Here is a 22,262-nt window from a genome sequence, read left to right as displayed (position 1 = left end):
TTTATTTTTTATTTTTTTTTTGAGAAACAGAGATTAAAATCTGGTTTCAGTTTTCTCAAAAAAAAAAAAAAAAAAAATCTGATTTCAAAATTTTTGACTTTTGTTATTGTTTTATTTTTTTATTTTTTATTTTTTTTTTGAGAAACAAAGAGGTTGTTGTTGTTGATAAAGTTAGAAGAAGAAGAATCGGAGAAAGTTGTAACTAAAAAAATCTCAGTAACTGTAATGCGGACGAACTAGCACTAACTGCACCAAGTTCACTGGAGAAGACACATTTGGGATTCAAATATAAAAGTTTAACAGTTCACCACAACACACACATTGTCTCTTTCATTAAACAATTCGAAAATCACAAAATATTTTTGCTCTCTGTGTCATTGTTTTCTCCGGCACAAAGAAGAACACCTCTTCTCAGATGCCAATTTAAGGTAAGGCTTTTTCATTCTCTACTGGGTCTCTTGCATGTCTTGAAGAATCTCTCTTCTGCATTATTTCATTGAAATATTCATTTGTTTTTCGCACTTTACATTAAGAAACTTTATTTTTTGATAAGTACTTTACATTGAGAAACTTATAATAAATGTATTTAAAAGTTTGTCCTTCTGTAATTTTTTTTTCTTTCTTTTTTTGTTTTTGGCAGGAATGTTTTAGGTTCTTTGAGCTGCATTTTCTAATTCTATGTTATGAAAGTTTTCATTTTGATCCATTTATAAGCCGTGTCTAAGGTACCCTTTTCTTGGCAGGTTCTGAAATCCGAGAAAATCCAGTTCCAGTACACCTAAATTTGTTTATTCTAAGCCCAACAACCAAAAACTTATTTTACTAATTACCCAGGTCATACATTTCGATTTGTTGAGCAAATGCACTTCCTGTGATCTCAAAAATTCATAGAATTTTTGCTTTAAGGGAAAGGGAAAAGGGTTCATGCTCATTTTCACTTTCTTATTTGGATCATCACAGGAATTGTTTTGTTTTGTCAATTCTGATCCGCACCATTCCAATTAGTGTAATCAACTTCTTACCAAAAATGTCCGAATCCAATCCAAACATTCCCTTGATTCCCCAGCTGTCCTCGCGAAACCTCCCTGATTTCAAACAATCTGTGAAGCTGAAATATGTGAAACTTGGCTACCATTACCTCATCACCCATGGAATGTACCTGTTTTTGTCGCCTTTGATTGTTCTAATCGCAGCGCAACTCTCTACATTCTCACTTCAAGATGTCTATGACCTATGGAGCCATCTCCAGTTCAATCTCATATCTGTGATGCTTTGCTCAACTCTTCTTGTCTTTCTATCAACCCTTTATGTACTTACTCGTCCCCGTCCAGTCTACCTTGTTGATTTCTCGTGCTATAAGCCAGAGGATGCCCGGAAATGCACAAGGCAGGTGTTCATGAATCTGTCCTGTTTGACAGGGACATTCACGGAGGAAAACCTCGAGTTCCAACGGAAAATTATGGAGAGGTCAGGTCTTGGAGAGTCAACTTATCTTCCTGAAGCGGTTTTGAGAATTCCTCCAAACCCATCATTGGCAGAGGCAAGGAAAGAAGCTGAGATGGTAATGTTTGGTGCCCTTGATCAGCTTTTTGAGAAAACGCGTTTGAAACCAAAAGACATTGGGATTTTGATCGTGAATTGTAGCTTGTTTAATCCAACACCATCACTATCTGCCATGATTATTAACCATTACAAGCTTCGAGGGAATATCATTAGTTATAATCTGGGTGGAATGGGTTGTAGTGCTGGTTTGATCTCAATTGATCTTGCTAAAGATCTTCTTCAAGTTCATCCCAATTCGTATGCTTTGGTGATTAGCATGGAGAATATCACTTTGAATTGGTATTTTGGGAATGATAGGTCGATGCTTGTTTCGAATTGTTTGTTTCGAATGGGAGGGGCTGCAATTTTGCTTACAAACAAGAGGTCTGAACAATGTCGATCCAAGTATCGATTAGTTCATACAGTTCGTACCCACAAAGGAGCTGATGATAAGTGCTTCTCTTGTGTTACTCAACAAGAGGATTCCACTGGGAGGATTGGAGTTTCTTTGTCTAAGGATCTAATGGCAGTTGCTGGGGATGCTTTGAAGACTAATATAACAACATTGGGTCCTCTTGTGTTGCCTATGTCTGAACAATTGCTCTTCTTTGCCACATTGGTTGGAAAGAAAATTTTCAAGATGAAAGTGAAGCCATACATCCCAGATTTCAAACTGGCTTTTGAGCATTTCTGCATTCATGCCGGAGGAAGAGCTGTGCTGGATGAATTGGAGAAGAACTTGCAGCTTTTGGATTGGCATATGGAACCTTCAAGGATGACACTCAACCGTTTTGGCAACACCTCAAGTAGCTCTCTTTGGTATGAATTGGCTTATACAGAAGCCAAGGGGAGAGTGAAGAAGGGAGACAGAATATGGCAGATAGCGTTTGGATCCGGGTTCAAATGTAACAGTGCAGTTTGGAAGGCTCTAAAGACTGTGAATCCAGCAAAGGAGAACCCATGGATGGATGAGATTCATCAGTTCCCAGTGAATGTTCCTAAGATCTCGTCCATCTGAATGCGACGGTTATAGGTCCCCGCTCTTTGAGTGGTGAATCCTTCTTGTTTTTTGTTTCAATGGGGATCCAGGATATGGTTTTTTATTTTTTATTAATTTATTTTAGGTTGGAAAGGTGGTAGGACTAGTGTATTTTTATTTTCTAATAGTCCGTTTGGATTGAGGGGAAGGGAGGGGAGAAGCAGACTAGAGTAGATTTAGTACAAAATTAACTTATTTTTAGCTAATATTACTGTACTCTCCCTGCTTCTTCCTTCATCCAAACAGGCCATAAATCTTTCTTTTGGTTAGTTTCTAATTGTATGTTGTTAACTGTTACTGTTTGGTAGGATATCAAGAATGTTTATGTTTTTCGGTGATACCAGATGGAGGTCAACTGAGCTCTCTAGTCAGAAACTGAGATTTAACTGTGATTTTCTGGCTATTTATCAGGTATTTGTTTCCAGATAGGACCAGACTAGGAGAAGGTGTTTTCACGTTATCTTGAAAGTCCATGGCAGTAGATTGAGATCAATCATTTTTTAAGGGAATGGAACTCTGATCATCGTCTTCATTTGGGTATTTTGAATTGCTATCAAGATCATCAAATAGCAATCATGAATATCACTTACCGCGGATTTTAATTATTGAGTGAGATTAACTTTATAAATCTTAGAAATTGATGAGTCCAACTTTTTAACAAAAAACATCTTCTCAAAAAATAAAAAACAAACAAACGCGCTACTGAAATGTAATTAAAAAATTTATTTATTATGTTGTTAGTGTGACTGTAACTTAATGTGATACTAATTATAGTTATTGTCAAGTCAATTTGTAAATCTTTTATAAAATTGGTGGTAACTTTAATATATATTTTTAACTATTCATAAGATCAAATTACCTTTTTTGCCATCTAGTGTACATGATACATTACTTGGCTTCATGTTTCCTTCATTTTTTATTTAGCGTGTGCATCTAATAGGTGGCACCGAAAAGCAATAGGCATCAAAAGTAGTTGCCTTTTTAATTCATCTATTTTTAAAATGAACTAGTAGCAGACTAAGTGGGAGGAAATAAATAATTATTTTTTATTGAAATATAATTTATAATTTTTTCTTTAAAATTTTTGAAAATAATTTGTTCTCTCTAAAAATTAAACAATTTTTATTCGGTCCAGTTAGATACACTTTGCTCCCATTCAGTCCAATTAGGCCTACTTCAATCCAATTTGGTCTCCTCGGTCTAGTTCAGTCTACTTGGTCAATTTCGGTCCCTCCTTTAGTCCATTTTAGACTAATTAGGCTCTAAATTGATTTTCTTGTAGGTTTTCTTTTTTTTAGCTCAAAATTTCATTTTTTTCTTAATTTTTGGGTTGAAAAGTATGAAATTTTATTATATTTGTGCTAATTTTTTTAGTTTTGAGTTAAAAAAATACAAGGAAAATACAAAAATAGACATTAGAAATTAGAAACATGAGCTCTAAAAATGCAATAAAAATGATAAATATTCAAAAGTCTTATTTAGTCCACATTGATTCTATTCGGTCCATTTTATCATCTTTGGTCATATTTGGTCCTATTTAGTCCATTTTGTCCACTAAAGTTCTATTTGCTTCAACTCGGTCTTATTTAGTCCACCTTAGTTCATTCAATCCTTGGTTCATTCAATCCACATTTGCCCTATTCGGTCCACATTGGTCATATTCTATCTACTTTAGTCCTATTCGGTCAATTTTGTCCACTTTGGTCCTATTTTGTCTATTTTTATTCTATTTAGTCCTATTCGGTCCACATTCGTCCTATTCAGTCCATTATGTCCACTTTGATCTACTTCAGTCCTATTCGGGTCATTCTTTCCACTTCAGTCCTATTCAGTCCACATTCATCCTATTCGGTCTACTTCGGTCCAGCTTGTCTACTTCGGTCCTATTCAGTCTACATTGTTCTTATTCTGTCCATTCAGTCCTATTCTGTTTATTTGGTCTACTTTGTTCCATTTGGTCCAATTCAGATCACTGCGGTTCATTTTGATCCACTTTGATTTATTTTTGTGCACTTACATAATAGGAAAAGACATGTTTAGGTTAAAAGCACTTAATTTAAATCCAAATTTATTAATATATATATATATATATAAAATCTTAAACTTGTAATATCTAAAATCTTAAGCACAATATTTATTGTTGCTATGCTTTTGTTAAGTCACATTAATGTAGTATTTCAGTCCACTTCAGTACGGCTAATTTAAGTGAAAGTCTTTCTAAACATAACAGCTATAAATATACAAATGCAATCTTTAGGGCAATTATTCATTTGTTTTAAATTAATTTTGTTACTTTTAAATAAATTGCATGAGATTGATTATACATTTAAGCAAAATAAATAAATATATACATATATGTATAATTTTTATTTAAATAAATTATTTAAATTATTCATTCTCTTAAAAGAGATTATCATGATAATCAAAACTCATATCAAACTTATACTAGATATGAATAATTTATTCTCTAAATTTTATTGGAGAGAGAGAGAGAGAGAGAGTACTTGTGATGGGGAACTAAAAAATACAATACCAAAACGTATGAACCCAAAATAGAGTTTTAAAAATCACAATGATTCATCAATATAAAATATAGTTGCAAGAAAGAATAAAAAATCAAGAGAAAGAGAATAACCACTTTTTCAAGAGAAAATGTGACAAAGAATAATAAGAAATTTATAGAAAATAATATGAGAAGAAAAAAAGTAAAAATAAAAAATAGTAATAAACACCAAATTTTCTAAATCATGTTATGCAATAAAATAATATTATATTCTTATATACTACTATCTTTTTAATCCTATATGATAACATCTATGAAATAAAAGAGAATAAAAAAGATAACAACTTAAAAACACAAAACTTAATCACATCAACCCAAATTAGAGTTCCAAATAATACAAAAATTCATCAACCTAAAGTAGAGACGCAATAAAAATATAATAAAATCCACCAAAAATGAGAGAGAGAGAGAGAGAGAGAGAGAGAGAGAGAGAGAGAGATAACATTTTGTGTGTGAAAAAATTATGAATAGAATGGAAAAGAGAATTGTAAATTTGCAATAAGAGGAGGGGAATAAGAAATACAAAAAATTTAGGAAGATAAAAGAATAGAGGAAAAGTGATATTAATGTAGATAATAATGGAGAGATGAAAATGTAAAAGGGAGGGGGAAAAGTTAGAGAAAATATAACAATAAGTTGGGAAATTAATAATTTAAAAAAAAAAATTAAAATTAACATTGCATTTTGGTGTATTTAGAACACTTGATGTGGAAGATTTTACGGAAATGCCAAAAACTTTGGCATTTGGCACACTTGATTGCTCTAGAATGATAGCATTTCCAACCTTAGTTTTTTTTCATTCACAAAAATGAGATTGACTTTGTCAAAAGCCTTATAGTTTAATTGGACATCTTTTAGTATTCCTAACGAAGATGTTTATGATTCATATCCTTCCCCTCCAACTATTGTATTACCAAAAAAAAAAAAAAAAAAGAGATTTGACTTTGAGGGAAGAAGTCCATTCTCCTTTTCGTAATGTGACGGAGATAATTTGGTTTTGACTTCAATTCCCTAACTGGTTTGAGCCTTTAACGGACAGGGACTTCCTGACACAATGAGAACATATTACGTTAATAATTTTAGGGACTGAAGCTAATGAAATGTGTAAGAGCAAAGAGCATGAAATAAAGATGCATTTCTTTGGTATTATCTTCTAAAAACTTCACAATGCCAACCGCTATAGAATACCAAAAGATTTTTCTCCTTTCAAATGTTTTTGACCAGCAACATTTCCTAATCGTACCCCTCAGGGAATAGAGTACTGAAAAGTACCGACTTCCAAGGTGACTCGAACATATAAACTCACATTTTCCGTTTTGCAACCCATGATGGCCTCATAAGTCATAACTTCATAATATTTTTCCTATGAGGAGAGGGAGAACATGTTTGTTCAGAAAATGTGAATGTCAAGAATTCTTCCTCTGTTGTATTCTATTGAACTCATTACCAGGAAAGTATTCCTTATTCCAAAGTCCAAACACACGTACCATGCTTCTCTTTCACACAGTGGAATCCGTCATATATGAGGAACTTATACAAGGAGGGTATAATTCACTGAATGCATCGAATAATTTCACCCGATTCCAACTAAAATGACAAGCAGTTATTTATGGCCATCCAATTCTACAGGCTCACATTTTGCAGCTCACAAAGTTTCTGCAAATGTGTTTGCATATGTTTTGATAACTTATTCGCTTAAAGGTCAGTAAAAAAGCTTTAATCAAATACAGTAAGCTTTTTTGCTGAAACTTACCTTTAAGCAAACAAGCTGCCAAAAGCAGTAAGAAAAATCCTCCACCACTTACGGCAAAGCCTTATTGTTGGAGTAAAATGGTAAAACGGCAAAGGCTCAGACACACACCCAAGGAGAGAGAGAGAGAGAGAGAAATCAAGGTTCAAGTTCAAGATGTAACCTTCATAGAAAAATAAATACATTCAGACACAAAATACTACAAAACAACCATGCCAAATGTCCCCAACAACTACCAAGACAAAATAGAATCAATATCCTGTGATAACCGCAGAAGGTCCCAATAATTGCCAATCCTACAAAAAGGCCAATATCCACCATAGATGTCAGCAAAATGTACACAGCAATCCCACTTTTTAAAAGTTAACAATATAAGGATCCCAATATAACCTCTAATCCTTTGCAGACTTGTTGATGAGTGACTTGTGAATGTGAGGAATCACACCACCACCGGCTATTGTTCCTTTGATGAGTGTATCAAGTTCTTCATCACCACGAATTGCCAGCTGAAGATGCCTGGGTGTTATACGTTTCACTTTCAGATCTTTGCTTGCATTGCCTGCCAGCTCCAAAACTTCGGCAGTCAGGTATTCCAAGATAGCAGCAGAGTACACAGCAGCTGTTGCACCAACTCTTCCATGGGCCATGACCCTTGTCTTAAGGAGACGGTGAATACGACCAACAGGGAACTGCCGGATCAGATGTACAAGGTTGAGTCATTAGTGAACTCGAAGCAAAAGAACATAATCCCTTTTTTAAGATAANGGGGGGGGGGGGGGGGGGGGGGGGGGGGGGGGGGGGGGGGGGGGGGGGGGGGGGGGGGGGGGGGGGGGGGGGGGGGGGGGGGGATCCTTTTTACATAGAATGTATACAAGAGACACACTGAAAGCTATCAGTTAAGATTACAAAGATCATTATGTTCAAGTAATTTAAAAAAGAACAATGTGCTGTGGAAGCCCTCCAATTATATAAACCTCAAGAATTCAAGCTTAAAGTCAAAATTTGATTTCTCACACTTCTCTCCAAATAGACTGCATGAGACATAAAGTACTTGCATTCCATTTGTCTCTTGTTTATTTATGTTATGTGCCACATCCTTATATGAATTTGGTATAAGTGGATTGGGCAGTAGAACAGGAGTTGATAAATTTGTATATTCTACTAGATTTGAAATGTAGAACTCCTGGATGGCTTAAATACTTGCCCAAAAATTTTAGCAGTCTTGCTTATTTCCTAATAGAATTCCAGATACAAGTGATGGATGTTATTCACAATTGATGAACTATTTTGGTATTACCTGTTTTATAATGTTAGCTTTCTACGTTTAATGCATTAAGTTTGTTGAGTTTTGCTCATTTCAATTATCTTAAAAAAGGGATTATGTTCTTTTGCTTCGAGTTCACTAATGACTCAACCTTGTACATCTGATCCGGCAGTTCCCTGTTGGTCGTATTCACCGTCTCCTTAAGACAAGGGTCATGGCCCATGGAAGAGTTGGTGCAACAGCTGCTGTGTACTCTGCTGCTATCTTGGAATACCTGACTGCCGAAGTTTTGGAGCTGGCAGGCAATGCAAGCAAAGATCTGAAAGTGAAACGTATAACACCCACATGTGAAAAAAAAAAAAAAAAAGCATAGGCCAGAAAGTTGAGATAAGGAGAATTAGGAACATTAATCAATATGCCACCAAATTATAGTCCTTTGGGATACGAACTTACTCTAAATACTCCATTAAGCTCAGCATTGAAGTTTTCTAAATATTTAGCATTTAACCAATAAGATGTCCCATCTTTAGGAAAAGAACATCACAATTTTACCACATTATTGGGCAAGATACATCATCATGTGCAGCACGCAGATGGTAATTATGATTGTGAAGATAATAAATGAAGGAAACACAATTCAGCTCCTGTACAGCATTTACTATTCCACTGATTAATATGCCTGAATTATTATCAAGAACCTTAAGTGTTTCAATTGCTTTAAGAAAATGAGAAATGCCAAGCCCTTCAAAACCCATTACAACTTGATCAATAGAGCTTGACAATCCTAATCTCACCATATAGAGAGAGATATTTAGTAAGTTGGTAACAGCTTTACCACATCACAATTTTACCACATTATTGGGCAAGATACATCATCAGCGCAGGTTCCACACAGATGGTAATTATGATTGTGAAGATAATAAATGAAGGAAACACGAGTCAGCTCCTATATAGCATCTACTATTCCACTGATTAATATGTCTGGATTATGATCAGGAACCTTAAGCGTTTCAATTGCTTTAAGAAAATGAGAAATGCCAAGCCCTTCAAAACCCATTACAACTTGATCAATAGAGCTTGACAATCCTAATCTCACCATAGAGAGAGAGATATTTTGGTAAGTTGGTAACAGCTTTATTGGATGCTACTTCTGTTGCTAAGAGGCTATATGAACAAGATTAATCCCACATAAAAATTAACTGTTTCACATTTCAGTGGAGCAAACTAAGGAACCCTTAAGACAGCTTAAAAATCCAAGACCAGAAAAAGCACATGTTCTGAGTCTGCTAAAATAAATCAGAGATACTTCATAATGCTTCCTAAAACCTGTTCAACTAGCCAAAAACATAGCATCCAACCAATTTATCCCCAAAAAATGCATTTTAAAGTTTGAAGACATCATCTTTTACTTTTTTTTTTTAATAAGTAATAAAAATATAAACAATCAGTTACAAAAATTGCATAAATCTAATAAATCAACATTAGAAAATAAAGAAAGATTCCTCAAGGCTAAAGTCATCATCTTATTTAGACCACTGACAAGATATAATACACACTCACAATCTGTTTATAACTTCTAAGGGACAAGTCCAAGATCTCTAGTTTCAATTGCTTTAAGAAAATGAGAAATGCCAAGCCCTTCAAAACCCATTACAACTTGATCAATAGAGCTTGACAATCCTAATCTCACCATATAGAGAGAGATATTTTAGTAAGTTGGTAACAGCTTTACCACATCACAATTTTAACACATTATTGGGCAAGATTCATCATCAGTGCAGGTTCCATGCAGATGGTAATTATGATTGTGAAGATAATAAATGAAGGAAACACGAGTCAGCTCCTGTATAGCATTTACTATTCCACTGATTAATATGTCTGGCTATTATCAGGAACCTTAAGCGTTTCAATTGCTTTAAGAAAATGAGAAATGCCAAGCCCTTCAAAACCCATTACAACTTGATCAATAGAGCTTGACAATCCTAATCTCACCATAGAGAGAGAGATATTTTGGTAAGTTGGTAACAGCTTTATTGGATGCTACTTCTGTTGCTAAGAGGCTATATGAACAAGATTAATCCCACATAAAAATTAACTGTTTCACATTTCAGTGGAGCAAACTAAGGAACCCTTAAGACAGCTTAAAAATCCAAGACCAGAAAAAGCACATGTTCTGAGTCTGCTAAAATAAATCAGAGATACTTCATAATGCTTCCTAAAACCTGTTCAACTAGCCAAAAACATAGTATCCAACCAATTTATCCCCAAAAAATGCATTTTAAAGTTTGAAGACATCATCTTTTACTTTTTTTTTTTATAAGTAATAAAAATATAAACAATCAGTTACAAAAATTGCATAAATCTAATAAATCAACATTAGAAAATAAAGAAAGATTCCTCAAGGCTAAAGTCATCATCTTATTTAGACCACTGACAAGATATAATACACACTCACAATCTGTTTATAACTTCTAAGGGACAAGTCCAAGATCTCTTTGAACCTCAACTTTTTTACTTTAAACCTTACCACCTGAGCTCAAGACAAACCATTACTTAGGACTAAACGAGAAACAAGTCTACTGCCAACTTCGGTCCGTTGATTACACAACTGATGCAGTAGCATCTAAGCCAAGAAGGGTCAGTAGATTATTTTGCCTAATCCGTAGTTATTATAAGATAAGACTAGTCTATTTCTCGATGTTGTTGTTGTTGTTGTTTTTTTTTTTTTTTTTTTTTGATAGGTTAAAAAAAAAGGGTCAACTGACTAGCATGTGACATTCAATGATGTTTGATGGTTAGGATTTAACTGTTATATGTAAGATGAAGGGATAGGATTCTACGGTTACTGAAAGCCATTATAGATAGCCTCTTTTGAGTCATTGTAGGCAGCATTTTCTTATCTATTGCATGAAATTTCAGATTTGAATATTTCTTGAGCTCTTGGACCCTAGAACTTGATATTTGATTGTTCCAATTCCAATCCTATTTTCTTTTCCTTTTTTGCTTTAATGTTGTTTGATGCTAGAATTTCTTCTAGATAGATCTAAGTTCTCATTGTATTAAGTAATATCAGGGCAAAAGATCCTAGATCTACGCCACAAAATTTAGATCTAAGTCAAAGGTTGCAATGTTAAGCTATGGTTGGCCGTGGTACAAGTTGTGGGGTAGAGGAAATCAAGGCCAATAGACAGATATGGTTGAGATGAGGTGTATGATTGAAGATTTGTTGTGAGTTGTACAAGTTCTTTAGTGACAGGAACCAGCAGGAGCCCATACAGAGATGCTGAAAGGTGAATGCAAACCCTAGGACACCAAAATGTGGATGATGATTATTATTTTTTATATAATTTGAAGGTTAAAATAGGGGGGGGGGGGGGTGGGGGTTGGGGATTTGAACCTTGAATGTTTCCATTGGAAATGTTAGGAGGTGTTGATTTGGCTACAAGGCTCTTGATAGAGGATGAGGATGAAAAAGAAAAAAAAAAAAAACCCTTTCATGAAGTCAGACCTATAGAACGTGTGACAAAAGGCGGATTGGAGGATTGGTTGGTGAGGGAATCAAGATTGAGGTTGCTAACTTTTTGGGAGATGCATGCAAAGGATCATTAGATTAAGAAGCTAGTTTAGAGTTATTTTGAGTGGAAGCCCATGAGTGAAGAAAGAAAGGTGTTGTCTGTGAAGCTTAAATTGAAAGGTACTGTGCTTCAATGGTGGGAGAGAGTTAAAGAGCAACATGCTTGACAAGGCAAGCCAAAAATCAAGTGTGGGAACACATGAAATTGAAGCTACGGAAGCAATTTTTGCTAGCTAATTATGCAATGAAATTGTATGAAAGATTCCATTCATTAAAACAAAGAGGGATGTTTGTGGAGGAATGCACTTTTGAGTTCAACAACCTTTCTATTTGAGCTAGCGTCGATGAGACTAACAAGCAAATGAGATCTATATTGCAGGCATAAACCAACCTATTAGCGATGAAATGGGGTTGATTAATTTTGAAGACACTTGACAATGTACCTTAATGACAGAAAATCGGGTGTTGTGTTATGGTGCAAGAACTTTGTTGGGAAGAGTTGGTTGTGCAATACAAAGGGGTTCATTAGTCGTTTAGGGTGTTCATAGTTCATACTGACCAAACAACTCAAAATGTTGGTCGAGATACTACCATAATTCATCAAGCAACAAGGAGAAATACTAGCAATGTTGATAGAAGTGAAAAAGGGAAAGATAAAGTAATATATGGAGCACAAAGCAATTCTGGTCCAGCTTCTTCCAAGGTTGGTTATGGATCACATGTGTGATGTTTTGCTTGTGGAGAAAAGGGGCACATCTAAGAATTTCCACAATGACGGGTGATTCTTGTAGAACTTGAAGGGGAAGAAGAGGTGCTACTGGAGCCAACTTATGATAATGAGATAATCATGATAATGAGGAAGAGGATGTTGATATTTATCCAGTAGGAGAGTCCTTGGTGGTGCTGTGAGTGATCTAAAGACAACACTGAAAATGGAGGAAGAAGATTGGAGGCATCATGATATTTTCCAGACTAGAGTTCTTAGTGATTGTAATAGGTGTGCAATGTTGTTCTCACAGGAGGAGCTGTGAGAACATATCTCCAAAGAGGTGATTAAAAATTCGAAATTGCATATCAAAAGCATCCTCATCCTTACAAAATTTCTTTGCTTTTGAAATGGTAATGAAGTTTTGGTTACGTCTTGCTACTTAGTCAATTTTCCTTGGTGACAATGTTGATAGTGAGGGTACATGCGATATTGTGCCCATAAATCCTTGTCACGTTCTATTGGGAGACCATTGTTATATGACTATGACATGATCAATCACACTAGAGCCAATAATTAAATCATTCTGAAGGGCAATGAAAACTATATCTTGCATCCTCTTAGGGAAAAAGTCGCCAGTTCTTCTAAAGACATCAAGATTAATGGCTTCTAGACTGCTACAAAGTTTGAAGCTAAGAGTCAAGATATGGGAGTTATATATGCCTTTGCAAAGTTGGGAAGGAAGTACAGCTTTTAGAGTTTGATGATCATTCCCCAGAAATTCAACAACTCTTATGAATTACCTCATTGTTTGCTGAATGCTATTGATTTAGTACCAAAGGCAGCTTTGCTAAATTTGACTGTTTATAGAATGCCACCTCAACAACGAGTTGACACACAGATATAAGTTGAAGAGTCGATTAACAAAAGTTCAGTGCGCAAATTCAAAAGCCCTTGTGCCATCCCATTTTTCCTACATGGATGGCTCACAAAGGATGTGAAGCGTCTTACCCCAAAAGGTTACAAACTTTATGGTGGGTGTGTTTGTATAAGCTGTTGGAAAACAGTGTTTTTAAAATGAGCGTTTGTTAAAAAGTTATGAGAAGTTGTGGTTGCAAAACAGTCTTTGGTTTTAAAAACGCTCGTTTAAGCTCCCAAAACTTCTAACCAAATGGACCCAGTATCTTCTCCCCAAAAGTCAGAATATTGGCAATTTAGATGATGAAATTTTTGAAACACTAACAGAACTTTTATAAAACACAGGAAGAATTGGAATCCTAACAGAATTTGTAAGTAATCAATTTATGTTCCCTGTTGTACATTCAAGCAGGCTGCAAGCCAATACAAAATCATAGCAAGTTCTTTCATACAATTAGGTGATAACTCAAAATCCAAATCTCCAAAAGTAATAGCTTACTATTTCTAGACTTTATTAAGCAATCAGATCAGCTTTATTTCTGAAACATGCCAATTATTTATAAAAGTTGAAACTAAAGATCGCCATAAAGTAAAAGTTGGACAGGTTGAAACCACATAACAAAACCCATCAGCAAACACCAAATAACCATGAAAGCACAAAAATCGCATATCAAACATAGACACAGTTCAGTCCGGTGGGGGCTTCACATGCTCCGAAATAGTGCAAAATTGAATGACCCATTGCTTGCAATTAAACAACAAAGAAAACCCAGTAACCCAAAACCAAAGAAATGCAAGAAACAGAGTACCTGAAGACCAGCTCGAGAGGAACGAGTGACGGGCTTTTTCTTGTCTTTGTCCTTGTCCTTGCTTAGGGTTTTGCCCATTATCAAACCCTTTGCGCCTTTCCCTGACATCTTATCTGCTAATCTCTAATCGAATCGAATCGAATATACTTGATTGATTGAAATATCAAGAGGGATATGGAGCTCCTCTGACTCTAACTCTGAGAGAGATAGAGAAAAATCGATTTTGGTTTGGGGTAGAAGGTAGAAACTAGTGAGAAACACAGCCAAACAAGGATCGGGGTGAGAGGAGACCCGTGCTTTCTTTTCTTGTATTTGGGGAAAAAGAAAAGTAAAAGACCAAAAAAACACACAGCTGTTTCTCATTAATGAGAAATTTTAGCTTTCAATAAAGGGTCATTCAGTCATTCTACCTTTTACGGTACTTACGGGAAAAAAAAAAAAAAACCACGCAAATCTTAATTAATATTATTACTTTAGTATTTTTTTAATGGATTTTAGTATTGTTTTGATCTCATTACAAAAAAAAAAAAAAATGTATTGTTTTGATCTAATTGTTAATTTAATTTTTAGTGGGATACTAGTTATTGTAAAACAGGTGAATGTATATAAAGTTATAAACCCAAAAAAAAAAAAAAAAAATCAAATAGTTCCTCCCTCAACTTTTTCTTTCGTGTTCTCTACTTTTTCTAGATTGCTTCTTCTTTAAAAAAAAAAAAAACTAGATTACTTTTTCTTGCGTTCTCTTCACCATCAAGTGGATTAAATCTCAGGTAAAGGATTAAAATCATTTTGATATTGTTAAAAGTAATGATCAGAATGATAAAACCTAATTTTACTGCCATTGTTTTGTTTCCCTCTTTTCTTTATTAGTCTTTTGGGATTACCCACTTGAAAGGTTGCTTTCAATGATAATGGGGCTAAGGGTCCGTTTAGATTCAGCTGAAAACTGAAAATACTGTAGCAAAATAATTTTAAAATGTGTGAATAGTGCCGTGGGACCCATTTTTAATGAAAAAGTTGATAAAAATTGAGAATTGTGGGACCTGCGAACAGTGCTCACTGGCTGAAAAGTCAAATAATGCGACTACTGTTCAATGAACAGTAGCCGCACTACACCTGAAATGCTTGAAAAAAAAAAAAAAAAAAAAAAAAAAGAAAGAAAAAGAAATGCGCTTTCATCAAAACGCAGACGCTAGACGCCGAATCCAAACGGCCTCTAATTCTCTAAAACGTTCATGAAAGGTAGAATTAAGTACAAGGCCGTAAGTTTAGAAGCCTGTGGCAAAGTACTAGAATATTATGTGCATGATTGCAATATATTGTTTCCACATAAAAAGTCATAGTTCAAGACATTCACTTTGAAACTACATTGCTGAATAAGGGTTCATTTTTTATTTTTTATTTTTTATGGGAAATACTTGACTTTATTGAAAACAAATCAACAAGTTACATTCTTGTCATGCACACAAGCATGCTCTATCAGACTAGGGCATTCCTCTAGCCATGCAACATAATTCTCAACATTCTTAGTGTGTTGAGCTAGTAAGTGAGCATGGACATTTTCCTGTCGTTTAATGTGAGTAAACTTCCACTGCCTAAAGTACGAGACTTGGTTCATTATCCTAGCGAGCACATTCATATTGAAGAGGGCGGCGAAACTAGTCCTTGCAGGCATTGCAAACCAACAATGAGTCACTCTCAAACTCTGCTTCTCTAATTCCAACGTCCCTTGCAAAATTGACCTCGGCTTCCAAGGCTTTTGCTTCAACTTCTATTGAACCTAATGGACACTTCCACTTTTTGCTTACAATCACTTCCCTAGTACCATCCCTGATTATCACTCCGACACCTGCCTACTTTCTGTTCGAGAAGACCGTGCCATCTATATTCACTTTGTAGTATCCTTGAGGTGGGGGTTGCCAAGAGACCAGTGGTACGGGTTCAGCCTGGTTCTCTGTTTTTGCTTTATTTGCAGTCCAAAATTCCTCCACCAGGTGCATGGCATTCCTCAGAATTGTCCTTCTCGCCTTTCCTTTCCCCCATCCGAAGATCGTTCCTATTTTCCATATACCCCAGCAAACTGTAATAAATTGTTCCTGTAGGGTCTAATTTCTCTATGTAAACCCAAAGACAATTAATTTGTAGAGTATGGGTTGAAGAACTAGAGTTGACAAGGGACTCACAGCAAAAGATTATCACTTCTTTTATTATTTATTGATCAGTTTCTCCTACATTCCATGCCCCGTTTCATACCCTCTCCCTCTATTATATAGCCACTCTCACTCTCATCCCTACCGTCCACGTGCTCCCCATCCATGGACGTGCTCAAGTACCTGTCACGTCAGGCAGTTGCTTTTCATCTCTGTGTGAGTGGCGGTAGGTCATGAAGCACTGTTCAGATGTCTTCTCCACATAAATGAGGCCAGAAAAGCTGTTGCAATGCATTGAATACGGTGGCAGCAGCCTTCCCCTCAGATATTTCTTCATCCTTATCGTTCTTGAGTGTGCTTTGAGCTTATCTTGATCATGTGGGATCCTCGGACGATCAACCAGGCTTTTCCCTTACTCAACCAATCTTCCGCACCATATCAGGAAGAAACATCCTCCTCGGACAGGAGATGTCCTCCTATTCTTGAGTGTGCTTTGAGCTTATCTTGATCATGTGGGATCCTCGGACGATCAACCAGGCTTTTCCCTTACTCAACCAATCTTCCGCACCATATCAGGAAGAAACATCCTCCTCGGACAGGAGATGTCCTCCTCGGACAGGGGCCACCCCCCTCGGACAGAGATGATCCCCTGCCAAAGGGGATTCCAATCCAACCTGGGCCTCGCAGTCTCTGCTCCTCTCTCTTCGGATGTCAAACAGTCTTCTTGTGGGTGTTCGGCCCATTAACTTGGGCCTGATCCTTCTATCCCCCACAGTTCCATTTGCCTAGGCCAAAGGTGATCGCACTTCTGTAGGTTCGCAACCACATCCAAGAAATTCCATTGCGTTGAGATTTCAAACGGCAATGCGGATTTACTATTCTTCCACACTTCTTTGGCATGATCACAACTCCTCAATAAGTGACAAACCATCTCCTCATTATGTCCACAAAGTTTGCATGTTTCATTTAGTGTGATTCTCCGCTTAGCCAAGTTAGATTTTGTGGCTAGAATATCCCGACCTGCCTTTTTATGCAAAGTGTTTTATTTTTTGTTGGATCTTCAGGTGCCATATGGTCTTCCATATTTTCCTCCTGGCTGACTCGTCCGAGCAATCTACCCTGGTGGTGTGCACCTTCTCTTCCAATGTTAGCACATAAGCACTTTTGATAGTAAACTTCCCACTCCTATTTTCGGCCTAAATTAGTCTGTCAAGAGTGCTGCTTGAGCTCAGGGGAATACTCATAATAGTATCACTGTCTTCGGGCATGAACCAACTATTTAACTTGTCAATATTCCACTCACTTGTTCCTCTGTTTATGAGCCCATAAACCAAAGTATTAGTGGAGTTTGGCTTTTCTGTTGTAATCACCTTGTACGTGCATGGTCTGGGGATCCATTTGTCGTGCCACACCTTTATCTTGTTGCCATTCCCTACTTGCCACCTCATCCCCTTTTGGACTATGCTCTGGCTGCCATTAAGCTTCTCCACGCATAGGACGGATTTCAGCCCATTGTCGCCTCAACAAAATTACAATGTATAAAGTATTTCGCTTTATAAACTTGGCTAAACAGGGAGTTGGAGTTGGTTTGAAGCCGCCACCCCTGTTTGGTTAAGAGAGCTAAATTGAAGCTTCTCAAGTCTCTAAAACCCAGGCCTCGTCTGTCCTTCGACATGCACATTGTCTCCCAGCTCAACCATGCGATTTTCTTCTCATTCCCCGTCTATCCCCACCAGAATTGTCTGATCACACTAGTAAGCTATTCCCATAGATTCTTAGGCAGCAGAAAACAACTCATAGTGTATAAGGGCATGGCTTGGGCCACGGATTTAATAAGAATTTCCTTCCTAGCGGGCATTAGTATCTTTTCTTTCCAACCCGAAACTTTGTTAGCCACTCTCTGTTTAAGTTGAGCAAAAGCATTGTTCTTGGACCTTCCTACAAGTGATGGCAGACCCAGGTAGGCTTCATGAGGTTTAATAACTTGGGCACCGAACATAGTTTTCACCCTCTCTTTTATTCCATTGTTAGTGTTTAGGCTAAAATACAAGGAAGTTTTGTGGCAGTTTAACTGTTGACCAGAGGAGATTTCATAGACTTTGAGAATCCTTTGAATTTTCATGGCTTCACTCACTGTTGCTCTTCCAATACCAAGTTGTTGCAAGCAAAAAATAAGCGAGATACTCTAGGACCATTAGCTGAGGCAGCCACCCTTTTAATAGCTTTTCTTTGTGCTGTATGATGTAGCAAGGCAGACAAGCCCTCGACGCAAATAAGGAAGAGATAGGGCGACAATAGGTCACCCTGTCTCAATCCTCGAGTTAGCTGGATTAGACCATATGGTTGCCCATTAATTTGTACTGCGTATTTCATTGAAGATACACATTACATCACAATGCTAATCCATTTCTCATGAAAACCGAGCTTCTTCATAATCTGCTTCAAACAATCCCACTCAACCTAATTATGCGCCTTGCTCATGTCCAACTTTATAGCCATCTCGCCGCATTTACCTTTCTTCTTCTTGCTAATATGGCTCATCATCTCATGTGCCACCAAGACATTGTTTGTGATGAGACGTTTTGCTACAAAAGCACTTTGATTCTTTCCTATGATTTCTTGTAACACCAATTTCATCCTGTTCGCCACAACTTTTGAAGCTATTTTGTAAGCCACATTACATAATGAAATCGATTTATAATCAGTCACTTTTTTCGAGTTCTTTGTTTTAGGAATAAGCACAATGTGGGTGTCATGGAATTTTGGGGGGGATACACCATGGTTTAGAAAATCAAGTGCAGTGAGAATGACAATAGATTTAACAGTAGGCCAAAAGTGATGATAAAATAAAGGTGGCATATTGTTTGGGCTAGGTGGCGTTAAAGGGTGCATTTGTTTTAGTGTCTTCTCCAACTTCATAGCCTTGGGTAAGAGTAGAGTTCATTCTTTCGATGACCTTGGAGTGGACTGCATTAATCATCTCTTGCTCCACCTTCAGCCTTGAAGTAGTGAAGAGCTCCTCAAAATAGCTCACAAAGGTCTGCCCAATCTGATCTACATCCTCTAATCACCTATTATTTGCATCCACAATTCTGTTAATAGTATTCCGCTGGTATCAGTTTGAGGCCTTTGTGTGGAAAAATGTGGTGTTTCTATCCCCTGCCTTCAGCCAATTATTCCTACTTCTCTGATGCCACATTTCCTCTTCAATGCCGAGCCACCTATGAAGTTCCACTTTCGTTGCATGGATTGCTTCCAGATTCATGCCATTACCCTTCATGGCCTCAAGCATTTGGAGTTTTTTTGTAGGTCCGCAACTTGCTTTCCCACATGGCCAAAGGTTTTATTCCATGACCTCAATGATGTTTGACATTCATCCAAACAAGCCTCTAATGGCCATTATGAGTGGCTAGTCCGTCCCCTTTCCCATGCCTTCTCTACCACATTTTTACATCTCTCATCTTCAAGCCACATAGATTCGAACCGGAACAACCTTGATTGCCGCCGTTGCTATCTTGGAAGGCTAGTTTCCTTGAGCACTAAAATACTATAATCAGAAACTGAATTGGACAAGTGGTGTAGCTTCACTAATGGAAAAGCAACTGCCCAATCCATGGACACCAATGCTCTATCTAGTCTTTCTTGTACCCATCCTTGACTTCCTAATCGTTTACTCCAAGTGTAATCTGAGCCCACATATCCCAAGTCTCTCAATCTGCATCTATTGATTGTTTTACGAAAGCACCTCATCTGCCCTTCTAGCCGAACCCCACCACCAAATTTTTCCTTGGCATGCATTATTTCATTGAAGTCCCCCATGCAAACCCATAGCAAGTTACTTCGATGACTGAGACTCTCCAACAATGTCCGTGATTCCCCTTTTTTTCTTGTCTCTAGGTGGCCATAAAATCTGTTGAACCTCCATTTTTTCATCCCCTGCTCTTCAGACACTATTGCATCAATATGCCCTGGAGAGTATGACAATATATCTACCTGCAATGAGTTCCTCCACAAGAGAGCCAAACCTCTTGCCCCCATCGTATACTCAGAACCACCAGTCCTTGCTGCCTTTCTATTTTCCGTTTAATTCCATCTATCTCTATAACATTTAGTCTCCATTAGAAAAACTAAGGTAGGATCTTTCACCAACACCACCTTTTGGAGGGCATTAATTGTTAGAGGGTTCCCAAGCCCCCTACAATTTCAACTAAAGTGAAGTTATTGACACCCTCATTATGCATACTATTTTATCTTAACCCAAAATTTTATGTACTTATATTTATAAAAATTAGTGGGGGGATTGTTGGAATGTTTTTATAAAAATTATTATAAGGGATAATTACAGTAAACCCACCTGTGGTATGGCTCGTTTTCACTTTGCCTACTCGTGGTTCAATCATTTACACTTTGCCTACCTGAACTTCAATCCGTTACCCATCCGCTACCCACCTCTGTTAAAATCAGGGGTAAAAATGTATTTTATCTTCCCTTTTATGTCTCTCTCCTCTAAAAACAAAAAATAACAGAAAAAACTCAAACAAACAAGATCAAAGAGGGAGGTTTTGTAGCTTGGGTTCAAGAACACACTTGCTCTTGGTATGAACAGTCTTAAGCCAATCAATCCAAATAAAATTTTCATATTTGCACAAATCCTAAAAAACATTTACAAAAATCCTACACTTGAAAGTGCTCTACTCTAATTTCACAAAAATCCTTTTAGGCACTTTCAGTTATTCACAAAAATCATACACGGCTTCAACTTAGTTCTCTCTCAAATCTCAAACCAAAACCAAAGCAAACTCCTCTTCAAAACCCAGACCCACCAAACCTAGCAATACAAGCACAGACCCACCACACCCATAGCAAAGAAAATAAGATAGCAGAGAGAGAAAGGTGGATTAAAGTCACAGTCGGAGCCAAACTCAACGCGAAGGAACCCATGGCCAAAGCTAGAACTTGCATTGCTGCAATATTCATTTGTCATTGCTCCGTTCACCACCACCATTGCTCTGTTCACTGCTGCTACATTGGTTCGATTCATTCCTCTTCCTTAACTAGCCACTCATGCTCACCTAAGCTCTCTATTCGGTCAGCCATCTTTGTTCCTTCTTGCTGACCCATCTTTCTCCCAGTCACCCTCTTGCCAAGCCATCTTGCCCACAACGCAATCTTCGAACTCAATGGAGAGGAATGAAATTGAAATTGAAATTTTTGCTGCAACCACCAACTACGACGATGTCATTTTTGGTTGATGGTGGATTGTGGGTGATGCCGTGAGTGGGTTGGGTTTGAAGAGAGGGAGAAGTCAGAGAGATAAAGATGAAGAGGAAGAAAAAATAATAAATAAATGAAGGAAATGGGTCTAGAAGCTATTGGATTTTTTTATTATTATTTATATTTGATTTGTATTCCTCCAATTTATTCTCATAGAAGTTTTTCAACAATCAAAAACCCTAACTTTTTTATTTTTGTTATGTTTGTTTTTTCTTAAAACTTTGTTTTTCTAACGGCAAAGGGAAATGTAGGTAACAGAGTCCTAGCGGAAGTTACCACAGATGGGTAAAGTGTAAATTATTGAACCATGGGTAGGCAAAATGAAAATGAGCCATACCACAAGTTGGTTTACTGTAATTATCTCTTATTATAAATTAAGTGAAAGAAAAAAAAAGTCAATTTTTTTTGGCATAATAGTTTCATGCTATTAAATTAAAATTAAAATTTAGTAATAATATCATAACTTGCCTATTATGAGTCGGTCAAATCAATGCAAACTGATTATCAAATTTTTTTCAAACGTTGAAGTGAATGTTGCTAATCTTCTAAGCTTCTTTCTTACAATAAATTTGAAGAGTCGAAGCAATTAAAAGAAATTAATTGACATTAATTTATTTATCTTGTCATGAGATATTATGAAGCACATCAACGAGGTAATATCTCTCAATTTGTT

General features: G+C 36.7%; 2 protein-coding genes across 4 annotated transcripts; one reads left to right on the top strand and one right to left on the bottom strand.

Moving 5' to 3' along the window:
• The first annotated feature begins 213 nt into the window (after positions 1 to 213).
• LOC112004711 (3-ketoacyl-CoA synthase 11) lies at positions 214 to 2,919 on the top strand. Of its 2 annotated transcripts, none has more exons than XM_024036954.2 (2): positions 214 to 428; positions 744 to 2,919. In XM_024036954.2, exon 2 carries the CDS (start codon positions 1,028 to 1,030, stop codon positions 2,558 to 2,560), a length of 1,533 nt encoding a protein of 510 aa, XP_023892722.1. In that variant the 5' UTR covers positions 214 to 428; positions 744 to 1,027; the 3' UTR covers positions 2,561 to 2,919. The 2 variants fall into 2 exon arrangements, with proteins under 2 accessions (XP_023892722.1, XP_023892712.1); XM_024036944.2 differs by having other exon boundaries at positions 641 to 2,919.
• A 4,119-nt stretch (positions 2,920 to 7,038) lies between these two features.
• LOC112004657 (probable histone H2A variant 3) lies at positions 7,039 to 14,475 on the bottom strand. Of its 2 annotated transcripts, XM_065781234.1 has the most exons (3): positions 14,166 to 14,475; positions 7,285 to 7,583; positions 7,039 to 7,190 (listed from the first exon to the last, which is right to left on the bottom strand). In XM_065781234.1, exons 1-2 carry the CDS (start codon positions 14,271 to 14,273, stop codon positions 7,287 to 7,289), a joined length of 405 nt encoding a protein of 134 aa, XP_065637306.1. In that variant the 5' UTR covers positions 14,274 to 14,475; the 3' UTR covers positions 7,039 to 7,190; positions 7,285 to 7,286. The 2 variants fall into 2 exon arrangements, with proteins under 2 accessions (XP_065637306.1, XP_065637305.1); XM_065781233.1 differs by having other exon boundaries at positions 7,039 to 7,583.
• Positions 14,476 to 22,262: the final 7,787 nt, after the last annotated feature.

This window comes from Quercus suber, unplaced genomic scaffold (assembly GCF_002906115.3).
Source record: "Quercus suber isolate HL8 unplaced genomic scaffold, Cork oak 2.0 scaffold_260, whole genome shotgun sequence".
Taxonomy (NCBI): Eukaryota; Viridiplantae; Streptophyta; class Magnoliopsida; order Fagales; family Fagaceae; genus Quercus; species Quercus suber.
The sequence above is the reverse complement of the archived record's forward strand: the minus strand, read 5'-3'. Positions and strand labels throughout refer to the sequence as shown.